Below are 15,733 nucleotides of genomic sequence, written 5' to 3' on the forward strand. Positions count from 1 at the left end.
GCAACGGCTTTGTTTGGGTTACGTTTGGGTGTCATTTGCTTCATTCACTTGGACAATCTCTTCTTACTTTAGAAACTGGTTCACCGTCTGCTCTGTTCACTCCTTCCCACAGAGGAGTCTCCGCTGGGTCAGACTCTGCCGCCTGGATTTCCTGCTCCGTTCCTGTTCGCCGACGGCCTGTCGTCAGTGGAGACCCTGCTCACCAACATACAGGTAGGGCTGCTCTGACCGCAGTCTTCTGTCCGTGTTGTCTTCTGGGTGTCGAATCGCCAAGGACGGTCCACATGCCAGAGTTCTGGCTCGCAGAGTTCACAAATCACTGGAGTTCTTATCTGCTGTCACACCGTGGCTAGGGATGGACGATGTAGAAAAAAAGCTCAGCGATAAAATAGAAATCATATTGAGCGCTATCGATAATTATCAGCAAATTCAAAACATATATTTTAAGTGCAGCCCTGGACATTTTCTGCTCTTGCTTAGCGACCTATTTTAAGATACTGAACACACAAACACTAAATTCAAACTCAACTCTTTATTCACAACTGCAAGTTTAAACAAAAAAAGAAAGAAAGGACGAGTGAATTCTGAACTTTTTGAAGGGGGCGGAGCTTGGTGACGGAGCGTTCCTGGGTCTGATTGTGATTGGTTGGGAGGATGTGGTGATGTAATATAAACCCACATGGCTAGAATGTAAAACTATGCAAACCGGTTCTATTAAAGTTTTTATTGACCTTTTTTTCTATCAGCGATATACGCTTGTTGGTCGATATATGTTATTGAATTATCGTCCAGCCCTAACTGTAGCCCGTTCAGTCCGTTGTTGTGAAGTAACACAGTGATGCTCTCAATTAACTGGCCCCTCTAAGTACCGACCCTCAGCTATGGAAAATAAAATCTAGACCGAAAGTTAAAAAACGAGATTCTGGATACGAGCGTCGCTTGCTCAAGCTAACGCTAGCTGTTAGCTTGAGGAACAGCCTCCTTCCGTCAGCACTACGCATCCAGAGAAGCAGCGAAATGATACACCAGTGTAAGACTTTCCTCCATCTTTTCAACCTCACCTTTTCTTTCACTCCCAGATGGGGTGGAGTCACGTGACCACAGACTGCACATGCAGTGCAGCGTCTTAAAGGGACATGAGCATCGCCTACCGTTACACAGCCAAAAAATACTTTTCTTTTATATGTATTTTTAAAAATACCAACATGGCCAAAATGACGTCAGTTATTGTGGGAAGCTTCAGTGTCTGTTAATTTTCGTTTTATGACCAGGCCTATATGGGTTAGTGATGGTGATTTACTATCATCCATAAGCCGTCCAAAGAGGGACTGCTCTATGCAATAAGCTGTGGACCTATTTTCCAAGAATAGGTGTTAATGTGACCCATGTTGCTTGTTGTTTTCCCTCTGCAAACGTCCGCAGGGCCTACTGAAGGTGGCTGTGGAGAACGCCCGGGTACAGGACAAACAGATCCAGGCCGAGAAGAGGGAGCTGAAGATGGAGCTGTACAGGGAACGAGAGATGCGCGAGAGTCTGGAACGGCAACTCAACTCCGAGCTACAGAGCAGAGGTTGGAAATGTAACCTGTTGGATCAGAAACCATAATTGACCATAGAGCAAAGTTTAGAAAACGTACCGCAGTTGTTTCCTTTGCATCAGAGATGCTGAATGACAGATGTGTCTTCATCCAGCTTCGATCCAGAAACGACTGAAGAAGGAGAAGAAGGCGAAGAGAAAGCTACAGGAGGCGCTGGAGTTCGAGTCCAAGAGGAGGGAGAGAGTCGAGGACGCTCTCAAACACTCGTCCTCTTCCTCTCCGTCTCCCGAGCCGCTGCACGCCGCCAACAACAACTCCAACAACGGTGCGTCTTTGGCCTTTCTGCCTTCTTTCTGAACCATCACGTCATTGGCTTTCTTCTTGTCCAAATGTGTCTGCCGCTTACAGTTACTCTCTTCTCATGTGTGTAGTGTGGACAACATGTCTGAGCACCATCCATTGTTTCACTTGTGTGTGCTCCCTGTGTACGGACGTTTTTCAGTCTCTATGAGGAGGAAATCTATCTTGTTCGTAGCTCAAATGAATCCTGCACACCCACATGTCCCTTATGACCAGATGCTGCTAATGCCACGCCTATTTTTTGTGAGAAAACGATCTATAATAATAACTTTCTTAGACATCATCCCAAACTTGAACAGGTTGTTTAGGTATTTGTAAGTGGGGTTCTGTTATGAGCGTGTAAATACTTTACATAGTGGACAGCTCTGTCAACATCTTCTCTTAAATAAAAGTTTTCCATAAACTCCAGGTCATTTCGGCCCTTTTTTTACGTTTCTATACCTACTGTCGTTTTGTCCACCCCTACTTCCATTTCTTATGCTTAAGCCATTTTGTACTCATGAAGCATGCAAGAATTGTCCTATTTAATGATGATAAAAATTCTCAAATCCGATGTAATTTAATTTAGCTGTATCAGACCATGTTTCCATTTAATTTTGGTTCCGATCTGTGTTTGAGTCTGTGGCTTTGGCTGCTCATGCATGCTATTTGTTGAAGTTACATGATCAGTTTCCCCACATTGTGCAATGAGTGAAAGATATAAAATTACTCTAAAAAGTAATGATTATTAAAGCAGGAAGGAAACGTCCCTCTGGCAGGAACTATTTATTACATGATTGGTACAAAATGCTCTGCGGTAAACAGCAACTTTTACAGAACCCTGTCCACATTGACATCTCTCCAAATTAACTTCGGATTAAAAGTCATTTCTGTTATTTCAGGAAAAAAATACATACTATAGCCACCCATCACTTTCTCACAGCGCATTGCATAAAAATACATGTCTTACTCTTCAAAATAAAAGCCTTTCCTATTTGTTCATTGAGAAATTCCACCTCCTGACTCTGTTACTCACCACATAAACCTTCGAACATGTTTAGACTTATTTCTATAAAAAAACAACTTTATTTCACAAGATAAAAGATTAAGAACAGTTTGTTATTTACAGTGTTAGCCTGAAAGTGCTAAAACGCATAAAGGGGAACATGGAGAGAGGAGAATAGACATTTAGATGCATAGAATAAACAATGCGTTCATTCAGCAAATAAACAGTGGCACAGGAGTTAGGGAGTTTGTCCTGCAATTGGTGGGTTGTCGGTTCGATCCCCCTGCTCTAGTGTCCTTCAATCGAATTTCCTGCTGGCGGTGGTGGAGGGTCCGGTGGCGCCGACGTATGGCAGCCTTGCATCTGTCAGTCTGCCCCAGGGCAGCTGTGGCTGCTAGCATAGCTCACCACCGTCACAGTGTGAATGACTGAATGTAGTGTAACGTGCTTTTGGGTTGCCGGACTTGAGCGATGCACAAGCCATTTACCGTTTTTAACTTCAAGACAAGGATTTAAAATGCAGCTTTAATGAATTGTTTCCCAATAATCTTGGAACTTTTGAACTCTGAGTAAGGAGAAGAAAAGCCTCCAAACTCCATCTGGTGCACCGTGTAATTGAGGAGCAGACAACCAGAGGTCTGGTTGTCTGCTCATTACATAGACACTATTCGTTTTTCAAATTAAAATCAAACCCTTGGACATTAAAAACTAAAAACCCAAGGCGCTCTTTTTAAAATTGATTAAAAATGTCTCTTTTGTCCTGGACTGGTCAAGTGTTTTTGGCGTAGCCCTTCTTCAGGTTTGTTCCATCATCATTTCCTAGAATCAACACTGAAGGGGGAATACTGTCCTCCGTCCTACAGTTTGAACTCCCAGCATATTTTTTACATTTTCTTTTGCAGACACCTGCTGCTGGAGAGAAAGTGCAGCTCATCAACAAGATTGTCCACATGTTCCCTTTTCTAATAATCTTGGTCATTACAACAAAATTTTCCCTCTGCATTTAACACGCCTTTTATCCAGCACTGGACTGTTTCAGGGCTAAGGGTATTGCTCAGGGACCCAAAGAGACAGTCTGTGGGATTTGAACCAGGGAACCTGTGGCATTCCTAGAAAGCAAGTTGTGCTTTAATCAATAGGATACTGCTCCTCTGATTCTTGGACTGTACCTAAACGTGGACCAAGCCCTTATTATTATATATTTTTTTTAATTATAAATATACATCTTTATGAACTTCATTCATAAAATTCAACAAGAAATATGAATGAGAAACTAAGATCTCTATGCTATCAGTACCGAAATCTTCCATGGATAATGGCTTTAAAAATTATTAGTATGGTAATGCAGCTGTGAGGTTCCTAAATAATGTTTTGTCTGATAGTCTGTCTCTACTGCATGCTTTTATTTTGAAATTGACCCAACAGCAGCTGTAATAATCTGTGCACCATTAAAGTGACACATTATTTTAGGCTACGATCACCCTGCAGGGAAATGCTACGCAAATTCAATCTTTTTGCTCATATGCGACCCACATCTGTGTTTTTCATGCCAGTGTTAACGGCCCAGTTCCGATCTTTTCCCCTCCCAAAAAAATCTGATTTGTGCCACTTCCATATGTGGTACTAATTCAGATACGTATCAGATTTTTTTCCCAAAGCGTCTGCTGTCTGAACGTCGCATTTTATCCGTCTTTCCCGTCACTCTCCTGTCTCCCACTACACATCCACACACAGCAGTAGCAGTAGGCGCTCTACAAACACTGTTGCTTCTTACCTTCGTCTTGCCATGATCTCGTGATGATCATGTCATTATCTCGAGAAAACAATGGAAAAGAAAACATTCAAATACGTCCGCTCTCGTCTTCCGTACAGATCTACAAAGATAACGTTTCGTGCTTTTAATATTCGGGTTGTTCTCAGTGTGAAAGCATGTAATGCTGCGTTCAGACCGAACGTGATTTCAGCGTCAAAAAGGCGTCCAACGCCTCTACTTGGACGCTCGGAGTGTGGACAGACTGGTCTGACGCCAGTTGGCAGGAGCATAACATGGAATTTGTTTTTAAATTTTGAAAGTTTTGATAACTTTCCCAACTTCCTTGCTAATCCTCCTCCAGGCAAGGTCCTTTACTGTCTCTGTAGTGATAGCTCGACTGATCATAGATAATGTTGGCACAAACAGCAACAATGCGTTTGTCCTCCGTTGTACACTTCGCGGCTTTTCATTGTCTTTCCACCACTATGTCACCTAGCATAAAGCTCAGATTTTCCAACGCTAGCGTCTGCCGCTTCGGACGCTCAGAAGCTTAAAATCTCAAAACGCACCGCGGGACATCTCGACGCTCCTAGTTGCGCGTCAACCATAGACTAGACGGCCCTGACGATTAAAGCGCGTTGGACGTGAACGCAGCATGGACGTTAAAACACCAGATTACTAAGAGGCTCCTTTTTTTGGTGTTTGCCAGAATTCATTACTTCCTTTGCGGCTCTGTTTTCCGTGTGGTACCAGCAAGCAGTAACAAGGTGCTTCTGGGTTTTCTTTTACTGGCCGACCCACTGAGACTCTGTCTTGTCTCTGTGTTTCATACCAGACGCTGCTGTGGCCGAGGACAAACCTGAACTTAATGGAAACCAGCAAGACAACGGCGCTGTACAAGGTACAAATAAAACTCACACACACACACACACACACGCACGTTAGGTTTTAACAGAGACCATACTGTACACAAGTACGTTCAAAGGCTGGGTTTTAAAGACACACAAACACATGGCGGGCACATGTGTGTGTCGGGGCCCCATTTAGATTAGTGGAGACATTAGGCAGACGTCGTGGCCTCCCTTTGATGTGTGCCGTAGGAGACGCACATGTGACGTGTCTTAAAATATTTTATTTAGCTCATGAGTGCATTTAAAGGAGTGATTATGCCGTTTTCAGACCTCTAGGGCCAGAAACAGCAACTAGGCATGGACCAGTTACAGCGTTCAAGGTATCCAACGGCTGTAAAATGTTTTACCACCATGATGTTTAGATTCGGTTTGGGAGACGGTGTTTGTCAGCGGTCACACTAAAGATGTGTAAAAAAAAAAAAAAAAACTTACAAATAAAGTGATATACTATTGCAGAAGTATTGTTTCACATAGAAAAATTGAGCATTTAATAAAGGCATTGTTTTCAACAAGATCAGTGATTGTACTTGGCTGGAAAACGTCCTTTTGCCAACAGGACAGCACTTAGACTCCACTTGTTACATCTCACAAGGTTGGGGCGTAGAGAGAAAAGCATTGGTGACAATTTCTAGATCATCCACAGGTCTTTGCTTTTGGTCTCTTCTCTTCGGTTCACCTCTATGAGATTTAGGTCTGGGGACTTAGATGGCCCTGGAACAAGTTTAACTGTGTCTACGTAGAGTTGGCCGTACATTTTGGACCATTTTCTTTTTAGAAGGACCGCTTAATTTCAGTTCACTGGCAGAGGACTTCTCAGTGTCACGTACAGGGTTCCCAGCCCCACAGCGTCACAGACTGTCCACCATACTTATCCTTTGGAATTGGGCTGTTTTCCACACCAGATCCTCCTGGTTGCTGCTAAAAAGCTCACATTGGTTACATCCTCCATGGGAGCAAAGAATGTTTGTCTTTGTTCGCGAAAAAAGTTTGTCTTAGCTCTCTCTATTCGTACTGCACGAGACGCTCAGCTGCAGAAGTCATCCCACATGTCACTGAAGATCTGCTGCTATGTAGAAAGACTGCGAACTGCGGTGCTACGGGGACAGGATTGCCCCGCTAGGATGATTTATAGAGTAAACGCTGCAAATGGAAGTGGAAGTAGTATGTTTAGCCACTGAAGCCACTAGGGAGGAACTGCGGACAGCATTGCTCACCTAAACACGGCCATCTAAATCCTGTCCAATCACAGCCTGTGAGGAAAATGTTCTGCTCTGACGACGTGTCGAGACAAAACAGGGAGACCCTCAGAGACAGGGCTGAGAGAACAAAACGACGAGAGTGAGGACTAATGGTCTCAGTTTGTTAGCGGCCGTAAGTCTCATCTGAGAAAAGCATCTAACTGTTTCCGGATAAGATCCTACCAGAGTTTACTCAAAGTGCACTAATACGCAATTCTGGGCCAATATCGACATCCGATTTTATTATTTTCTAACTCTTTCGACACCATGAACAAATGGCCGCACAAATAAAATACTCACTTGACCGAAAACAAATACCACATGGCAAAGCCCCGCCCCTCCAGAAACACACACACACACACACACACACAGCAACAAGAAGGAAATAAACATCGGCTTTCAATATCGACCTAGTTTTACTTATCGGACCGGCCCGGATGTGTTAAAAGAACGACTAACAACCCACGTTAATGCCAATAAATCGCTTCATATTTGTTTGTAACCCCTTGGAATAAAGAATGTCTAGCTGTTAGCTTTGGATATGTTTTTTTTATTTTTTACCTTCTTTGCCGTCTTCCTCGCTGTGCATTAGCGCCCAGCCTAACGGCCAAATGTAACGGGCCATATTTACACCCAAAACAGAGTCACTTATCTCCAATGTGGAGTAAATCTGAAAACAAAAATCAGCAGTTTTCTGAGACGTGCGTCGATGACATAATGGGCGTCTGCGTTGCGGCGTTTTCCACATCCCCAACAGGTTGGGGCAACAGGGCCGTGCGTCTGTGAGCGTTTAAAGCGACCTGACGGCAGCGGCGTTTATACGCGGGCCGGCCGAGACGAAGTTCCAGGCCAGCTCACGTTAAAAGGAGTCGTAGAACGCATTATGCCAACGAGAGGCCTCGCAGGTACAGTTCTGGGGGCGCGCGTGTGTTAGTATGCATGTGTTGTCGTCTTTCCACCAGCTGTGCTCAGTCCTCCCTGACATTGAAAACCTTCACCTGAAACTCTGCGAGCATATAACATCTATACACACCCTCGCACACGCTGTAGGTGTGTGTTTGATCCACATGCTTGTGAGACAGGGAGCTCTAATTAGCTCTCACTCCTCTTTAGACCCCTTTTAGATCCCCCTCTCTTCTGCAAGCCAAGCACTCCGACACACACACACCTGATTTCATTAATGTTGATTGGCCCGGTAGGACCCCTCTGCTGCCTTGCTCTCTCTCTCTCTCTCTCTCTCTCTCTCTCTCTCTCTCTCTCTGTCTCTCTCTCTCTCTCTCTCTCTTCTCTCTCTCTCTCCTCTCTCCTCTGCTCTCCTCGTCTCTTTCATCTCTCTCTCTCTCTCTCTCTCTCTCTCTCTCTCTCTCTCTCTCTCTCTCTCTCTCTCTCTCACTCACACACACACACACAGCAAAACACACACTCATCCCTACTGCCATAAAAGCATTTTGCACCTACGGTGGTTTAGCTTCACACACACACACACACACACACACACACACATCTCCCCTGCCTCTCACCTTCTACACTCTTAATTAACGAGTGAAGAGAAAACTGCTGAATACAAAGAAAGACATCGCATTACAATCAAAAAGAGAGGAGGAGAAAGAAGGGAGGGAAAAAAAAGACGGGAAGCTTGGGAGAAAGCAAAAAAAATAAAATAAAAAAAAGGGAGAAAATAAAACCGGTGGCGTTTGGAGACGAGAGAGGAAGATTTTGGAGAAGGTGGAAAGAAACTACAGCGGAAAAGTGTTTAATAAACCAGGGCTGTTGAGGGGGGAAAAAAAAGAGGAACCTAAACAAGAAACGGAAACAGACGTGATGAATTATGGAAATGGAGGATGAAAGGCTTTGTGAAGAGGAGGAATGACACTAAAGGGGACAACGGAAAAAAAAAGAAAAACAGTGATTAAGAAAGAAAGCTAATGATGATGACCTATAGGGACGGAGCGAAGTGTGAGGAAGAGGAGGTGAGGCAGATGGTAAATAAAGTGGAAGGTGTAGCTGTAGGAGGAGTGTGAGGATTTCCTGGGACACAGTTGAAAAATGCGACCTTGTTCTGAGACCTGGTGACATTTTCCCCACCCTGCTGATCGGCTCCTAACGAGGCAGGTCAGCGTCATTTTTAACCAGGACACCACACACACACACACACACACACACACACACACACACACACCAGGCAGGGGGTGGATTTCTGTAAAAGTCGAGAAAGGCGGGGAAAGAACAGGAAGTAAGAAGAAGAACAATTTAAATCCCTCTTGTTCCTGCTGGGAGTTCATAGCTCTCCATCTTCATCTCCGTCGTCTGCCTTTCAGGTCGGCCCATTCGACTTTTTAAGGACTTTTTAAAGATATGTATGCAAATAAACGTTCACCATGAAAGAGACAGCTACTCCAGATAGAGGCGAGGTTCAGTCCGTTTCTACATCAAAGCAAACCTGCTGTTTATTGGTCTATTTACAGGCTGAATAAAGGCTTAGAAAGCATTTAGTGAACGTTGGGGCGGGGAGGCGGGATCAGATTTTTTAGCATTTGACCGATCAACCAACAGAAAGATCAGATTTTTTGTTTTATTACTGGTTGGAACACGTTTCCAACTAAAAAAAAATCACAGCATCCATAATGGCAGAAGCTCCTACACCGTTACGTACCTGAAGGCAGCGGACAACCAGCAGCGCTTAGGAGGACACACTTTGGTTCTGCCTCAGGAAGCAGGTTAACGTTCAAGATCCTCACATTAGAATCTGTTTGAGGTTCAAAGGTCACAGTTTCGCTGCTGTTGACTGAAAACCCTTGATGCCACTGTGGTGTTTGTGGGACTTTATGGACCGTGCTCGTTTCCAAAAATAAAAACGATCATTAGCGGAAGCCCAGGCTGTCCTGCAGTCAAGCAGTGATGAAGCTGGGCCGACGTCTTGGTATTTTTAACCGGAGGAAAAGTTGCAGATTAGACTTTTAAGGTCAATACTGAGGGGATTGTCGCCGCACCTCTTTAAGTTTCAGAGCAGTTCTTTTTTTTTTTTTTTAAATAATAAAAAAAAAACCTGCAGCCTGAAGGGGAGGAAAATGTAAAAGAGGGCAGGAAAGGACAGAGAGAAGAACGGGGCGGGATAAAAATAAGAGGAGGAGGACATGGGGGGGGAGCAAAAGAGGAGGTGAGGATGCATGCAGAAGAGAGGGATGAAAGAGGAGGAGAGGAGGGAGCTGGAGTGGATTGTGGAGTGATAAAAATAGGGAAGGGCAGGAGATGAGAGGATGAAAAGGAGGGAAGGCAGGGAATACGAAGGAGGAAGTGAGCGGAAGATGAAAGAGAAAATTTAAGGAAGTCTCCTCTTTACCGACGTGTAAAGTCGTATTCACGTCTTTAGGAAGGAAGAGAAAAAAAAACAGCAAAGCGAGGCTGTGAGAAGATGGCAAGGAGCATGGGAAGATGAGTGTCGAAGCAGCAGAGGGCAGGGGAGGGGAAACAAAAAAAAAAAAAAAAGATGCAAAGAGAAGGGAGGGCAGGTTTATGGTTGCTGTTATGCAGAAATGTAAACAGTTTGCAACGTTCGCAGAAAACAATGACACCGCGGGGAGAGGAAGGTGTGCGCGCGTCTCTGTTGTATGTACGAGTGTGTTTAATGTGTGGGTGGGTGCAGCAACAGCACTACAGGGAGCGGAAGGAGAGCGACGGAGGTGAAATGAGAGAAAGAAAGGAGGAAGGGGAGGGAGGGAGGGGAGTCCACCCTGGCAGAGCTGGAGATATGAGATTTCTATCATAAACGGATACTGCATAAAGGGAGAACAAGAAGAAAAAAAAAACTTCCTTTTTAAATAATAATGATCGGAGTTCCTGCGCAGATGGAAGCTCGTTGGATTCACTCTGAAAACTTCATTTATGACTGAACCTAAAGCAGCTGTCACAGGAGTGTGGCAGGGCACAACAATGACATCTAAACAGGGGTGGACAATAATTCAATATCAATATACTGAATATCGAGACATAACTTCAATAAAGGTGATATCATTACAGTCTATGATTGCAACATTTGTCACTGACTGACGTTCCGGGTTTTATGTAGTTTTGTGCATTTTATTTAAGAAATGTTTCTGAGATGTTACAGTGGAGGAGTTTTATAAACGTGGCAGAATTATTGTCTTAAGTTTGTACAAGCATCTGTTGTTGGCATTCTCGGCAGTCTGAGGATTTTATTTTGGGTATCGACTGAAAGTAAGAAATATATTGTGATCTAAGTTATCGTATAACCCTAAATCTAAATGATTAAAAGCAAAGTGCTGTAAACACATTTCTTAGCTCCCAGCTTCACTATTCCACAGCTCCTTGTGGGGGCGCCAGACTCGTTAGTGGGAGAAACTTATCAAGTAAGGAAGTAAAAAGCTGATGGAATAGCAGCAGGAAGCTGTAACAGCTTTTAATTACTTTTTTAAAGCTATTGTAACCATAATTCAACAGATTAGCGCATAATGTATAAGTGTGGATGACGGCACATGTTTCGCTGCCTCGTTAGGGCTGGATGATAATTCAATAACAATAAATATTGATCGATAGACGTGTGGTGCAATAGGAAAGAAAAGTTCAATGAAAAGTTCAACAGAACAGTTTTCCTTCGTTTTGCATTCTAGCCTACCGTGTAGGTTAATATCACAATCCTTATGTCCTCCCAACCAATCACAAACACTGTCCTAGGATTGCTTTGCCACCAAGCTCCGCCCCTTTAAAGAGAGCATGGAGTTCTTTTTTCTTTTTAGAAAACAACTAAAAAAAAGTTGGTTGAACAAAGGGTTGGTTGGAATTTGGTGTTTGTGTTCTTTATCTAAAAATAAATAATTAAACAAGAGCATAAAATGGCCAGGGCTGTGTTTAAAATATATATTTGGAATTTTTTGATAATTATCAATATCAATCAATATGATTTCTATTTTATCAAAATGCTTTTTTTTTATGCTGTCCAGCCCTGCGTTACGTAGTGCAGCTCGAAGGGGGAGCGCAGACAGAGCGCTGGCACTGGGCTGTCCGTCAAGCTAACAGTTAGCGTTAGCTTATGTTGTCCAGGAGGTTTACAACTGCGCCGATGCGCGTTCAAGAGCTTTACTGACCTTTCTATGTTGCTCTCAAACACCGGTGTTGTACTTTTACCTTAGCACATAGTACCGTGCAATTTTGACAACTTTCAGACGGCCAATTACACTGAAATGCGCTGCCGGGAACTCTGCCGTATGACTATTAAATTGTAAACGTTATGTTGATTTACCAAAGCAGAGAAGTTGTAGTAGTGTCCTATTTCATAGTTGCAAGATATGCAGAATAATAGAATGTTATCAAATCTATGAACGTGACTAAGGCAATCAATAAAATATACTGCCCACATGGTTAACGAAACCAGGTCGAATGAATCACATCGGCCCCTTAGGCCTGTAGCCTTGAGGGAACGACCAGAGCACAGCTCGCTACTATAACACAAGACGTCAATATCTACCATGTTTAAAGCAAGCTTAAAAAAACAGAACAACTCTTTGGGTTATTCTTTAGAACTGCAACAACATTTCACAAGCTGAATTATCAATGAGTTATATCAAAACAGAGGACGAGCACTAGCGTTAGCTTGCTGTTTCTGCTAACTGCTCAGCCACCAAGATCCTGTAACTGAGATACTAGTGTGCCTAAACAACTCTACATAACTTTATTTCCTTTGGATCATAAGTGTGTTAAATTTACTTACATAAATTTACACCACTGATCAAACCAACAAAGAAAAAGCCATGTTCAAAGTCTACGGTGAGAGCAGTGGAGCTACAATAAACGGCTAACCGCTAAGCTAACCTACACGCAAAGCTAACCGGATACATAAACACTAGAAGTGCGCAGCCAGCAAGCGGAAACTAGGTAGGAAAGAGCACAGACACTGGTGTTACGTGAGCGTGTCAGAATGATGGCATGTGGGACAACCAATAGATCAGATGATACCCCAGGAACTTGAGGGACAGAGGGGGGTTAGTATATAACGTCTATGGATGAGAGCAGGAACAAAACTTAACAAATTTAACCCCATTTTGATGAATACATAATATATTAACTACTTTCAGGATGGAAGGACGATTTTACCCAGTATAACAAAAAGTGTTTCTGAATAGGATTACCAACTATAGCTTTAACACAACATTATAGGCTGCTGTGAAAGCAAAAGGTTTGTGTGCAACCAATATCCATACTGAATTAAGTCAATCCAAAGCATTTCTTTTTGCAGTGTATGAGTATAGGATAGTAAATTCTTTAGGATTTTCTGTTTTCAAAGCAAGCTTACGGTGGGTACGGATCAGAACGCAATAGGTAGGAAACAACCTCAGACAGATGGCTCCTTTTTGTAAAAGTCAGAAAAAAAACAACCAAAACCGCAAAGGTATGAAATGGCACAAGAGCAACATGACCAGCACTGAGTCACAAAGTCAATTTAGAAATAAACAATATTGTACGTTTTATTACCGTGTCTCATATTTGTGTGTTCAGAATCAAAAGGCATTGTTTTACCTTACATAGAAAGCACTGATATAATAAATGTATTAAATCCCTCTGTGTTGACCAAGTACTTTGTTTTTCTCCAGAGTCGCGGCCATTCCTGAAGACCCCCATGATGTTCTAGAACGACGAAGACTCCACCTCTAGAACCCGCTCCCCTATCCTCCCCTTCCTGTACAAACTCCACCAGCCCGTTTCCACCAGAACTACACCATCCGCTGGAGTACATCCCAGCGACAGCATCCCCCAAACGGGACTATTTTTCACATGACTACAAAACAATGAGACTACTAAGAGACACACTGGACTTGTTTTTGGAGGTTCTCTTAACTCCTCTTTTTAGACAAACCTTACTCCGTTCATTCCAGTTCTGCTGAATTTATTCCAAGACTTTTTTTTTTCTTCCTCCCATTCGTTTGGAAAAGCGATCGATCCATCGTCATTCCTGAGAAAATGACTCGATGAGGAGGAAAAACGGACCCATCGCAGCCTCTCCATCCCGTGTTTGGAAATATGAGACGCGTCTTTGATTGGACGAACTGACAGGTCCTGACTAGATGGGTGTGGTTTTAAAAAAAGAAAGAGAGACTTATTGGCTGATTGTGGGACCGGCCAATCAGAGGAGCTCAAAACTACAAAATAAAAAAACAAACAATTTAAGCAGAAAAAAAATCTTGAGGGAAAAACACTGAAGACCTGAATGGAAGCAACGTCGTTTGTTTTCCGTACTCGGACGAAACGAACTCGCTTGGCTAATTTTACACTCTGAACTCTTCATCCTCTAATAAAACCATTTCTGCTCCTTTTCTTTTCTTCTCACATTAAACGACCCTTTCTACACAGTACGGCTTTTCTGCATGCCTCCTCTCCTCACTTCTTTTCTCCTTCTATTCTTGTATCTGGTTTTTTTTTTTTTTTTTTTAATCCCGTCATTTTCTCAATTCCTCCCCAAAGGAGGCAACGCTCTGAAAGTGTCGGGTGCAGTTTTCCGATGTATAAACTATTTTCTATTCCCCTTGAAAATGTGGAATCAGTTTCTGACGTGATGCAAAGATAATTTTTACTACAACGGAGTGATTTTTAAACTCGGTCTCCTCCTACAGAAACAGGAAATTCTGCCCGTCGTCGTTGAGCCTTTTTCACATTTCGCTCCTGAAAGCAGAAAAAATGTCAGCAGTTTCTTGCATGTGTCTGGAGAAAAACAAAAACAAAACTGGAGACTGCTTAAACTGCCCTGACGATTTTGGATACTGAGAAAAAAAAATAAAACATTTTCTGCAGGCGCTCAAATCAAGCGCCCCTCATCAAAAACTAGGACCCTTTTTATTTGCTAGAGCTTCCGACCTACTCCAAGTGCAGACTGTTGTGTTAAAGCTTTGTTTATTCCACTGTGTGTTTTGTTCATTTGTTGATTACCTTTTTCGAACTCATAAGGGACGAACGAGGGACGGGAATCAGTCAGGGTGGGCGGGACTTTGGGTTAAAGGGACATTCTGTGTAGATAGAAATGACATTAAGCATTTTGTGTTTGTTTTATTTTCTTCTCCTGATGATCTCTCGGTCTGTCACTGTTCTCTGGGTTTGAAATGACTGCAAATATACAGTATTATCATGAATTATGTCTTGTGGTGTTTTACAGAAAACGGATCTCTTTCGTCGCAGAAATATTTTTGCTTTGAATATTTCATTTACAACCAAACAGTGGTACAGGAGACTCTTGGATGCTGTTTAAATATTCAACCACCGATGTCGGAAGCACAACTAAGACAAGCAGAGCTCCTCAGATCATTTGATTAAAGTCACATTTCAACAACTAGCTATGTTGAGATGGGTGGATCCAAAGTAAAACTGATCATGCATGTATTACTTAATTCCATTCAATTCAGTTTTATTTATATAGCACCAATTCATGAAACATGTCATCTGAAGGCACTTTCCAAAGTCAAATTCAATCAGATTGTACAGATTAGTTCAGATTATACAGATTGGTCAAAAAAATTTATTATCCAAGGAAATCCAGTTGATTGCATCAAGTCTCTCCAAGCAGCATTCACTCCTGAAGAAGCGTAGAGCCACAGTGGACAGTCGTCTGCATTGTTGATGGCTTTGCAGTAATCCCTCATACTGAGCATGCATGAAGCGACTTAATGCATAGGTATCACACTTAGTGACCCACTGAAAGAAAACCAGACTGTTAAACTGTTAGGGTTTGACTGTCTGAGTGACTTAAAGCACTATTTAATTAAAAAAAGCAGCCATGAAGAGCTGCTCTTCTGTAAACTCCAGAAACTGATCCAAACAAGGTGCAGAATCATCTCTTTACAAACAAAATGACCGCAATGTGTCGCAAAAGGGTTCATACCCCTTCAACTTCCACTTCCAGCAACAAGCCACATTTCATGTCTTCACGACCAAAAACTTAAACTCGTC

The 15,733-nt window shown here is 42.8% G+C and overlaps 1 protein-coding gene across 2 annotated transcripts in view; it reads left to right on the top strand.

Annotated features, from left to right (window-relative positions):
- dachb (dachshund b) overlaps positions 1-14,919 on the top strand; it is a 124,470-nt gene extending 109,551 nt beyond the window's left edge. The window contains exons 8-12 of one of the 2 annotated variants that reach the window (XM_021308976.2): positions 113-213; positions 1,423-1,570; positions 1,692-1,862; positions 5,471-5,536; positions 13,390-14,919. In XM_021308976.2, coding sequence (XP_021164651.2) covers positions 113-213; positions 1,423-1,570; positions 1,692-1,862; positions 5,471-5,536; positions 13,390-13,427 — 524 coding nt within the window. In that variant the 3' untranslated portion in view covers positions 13,428-14,919. The remainder of the gene's footprint in view (positions 1-112; positions 214-1,422; positions 1,571-1,691; positions 1,863-5,470; positions 5,537-13,389) is intronic. The other variant, XM_036146719.1, reaches the window with a different exon arrangement.
- Positions 14,920-15,733: the final 814 nt, after the last annotated feature.

Source organism: Fundulus heteroclitus, chromosome 14, assembly GCF_011125445.2.
Source record: "Fundulus heteroclitus isolate FHET01 chromosome 14, MU-UCD_Fhet_4.1, whole genome shotgun sequence".
In the NCBI taxonomy this organism is placed as follows: Eukaryota; Metazoa; Chordata; class Actinopteri; order Cyprinodontiformes; family Fundulidae; genus Fundulus; species Fundulus heteroclitus.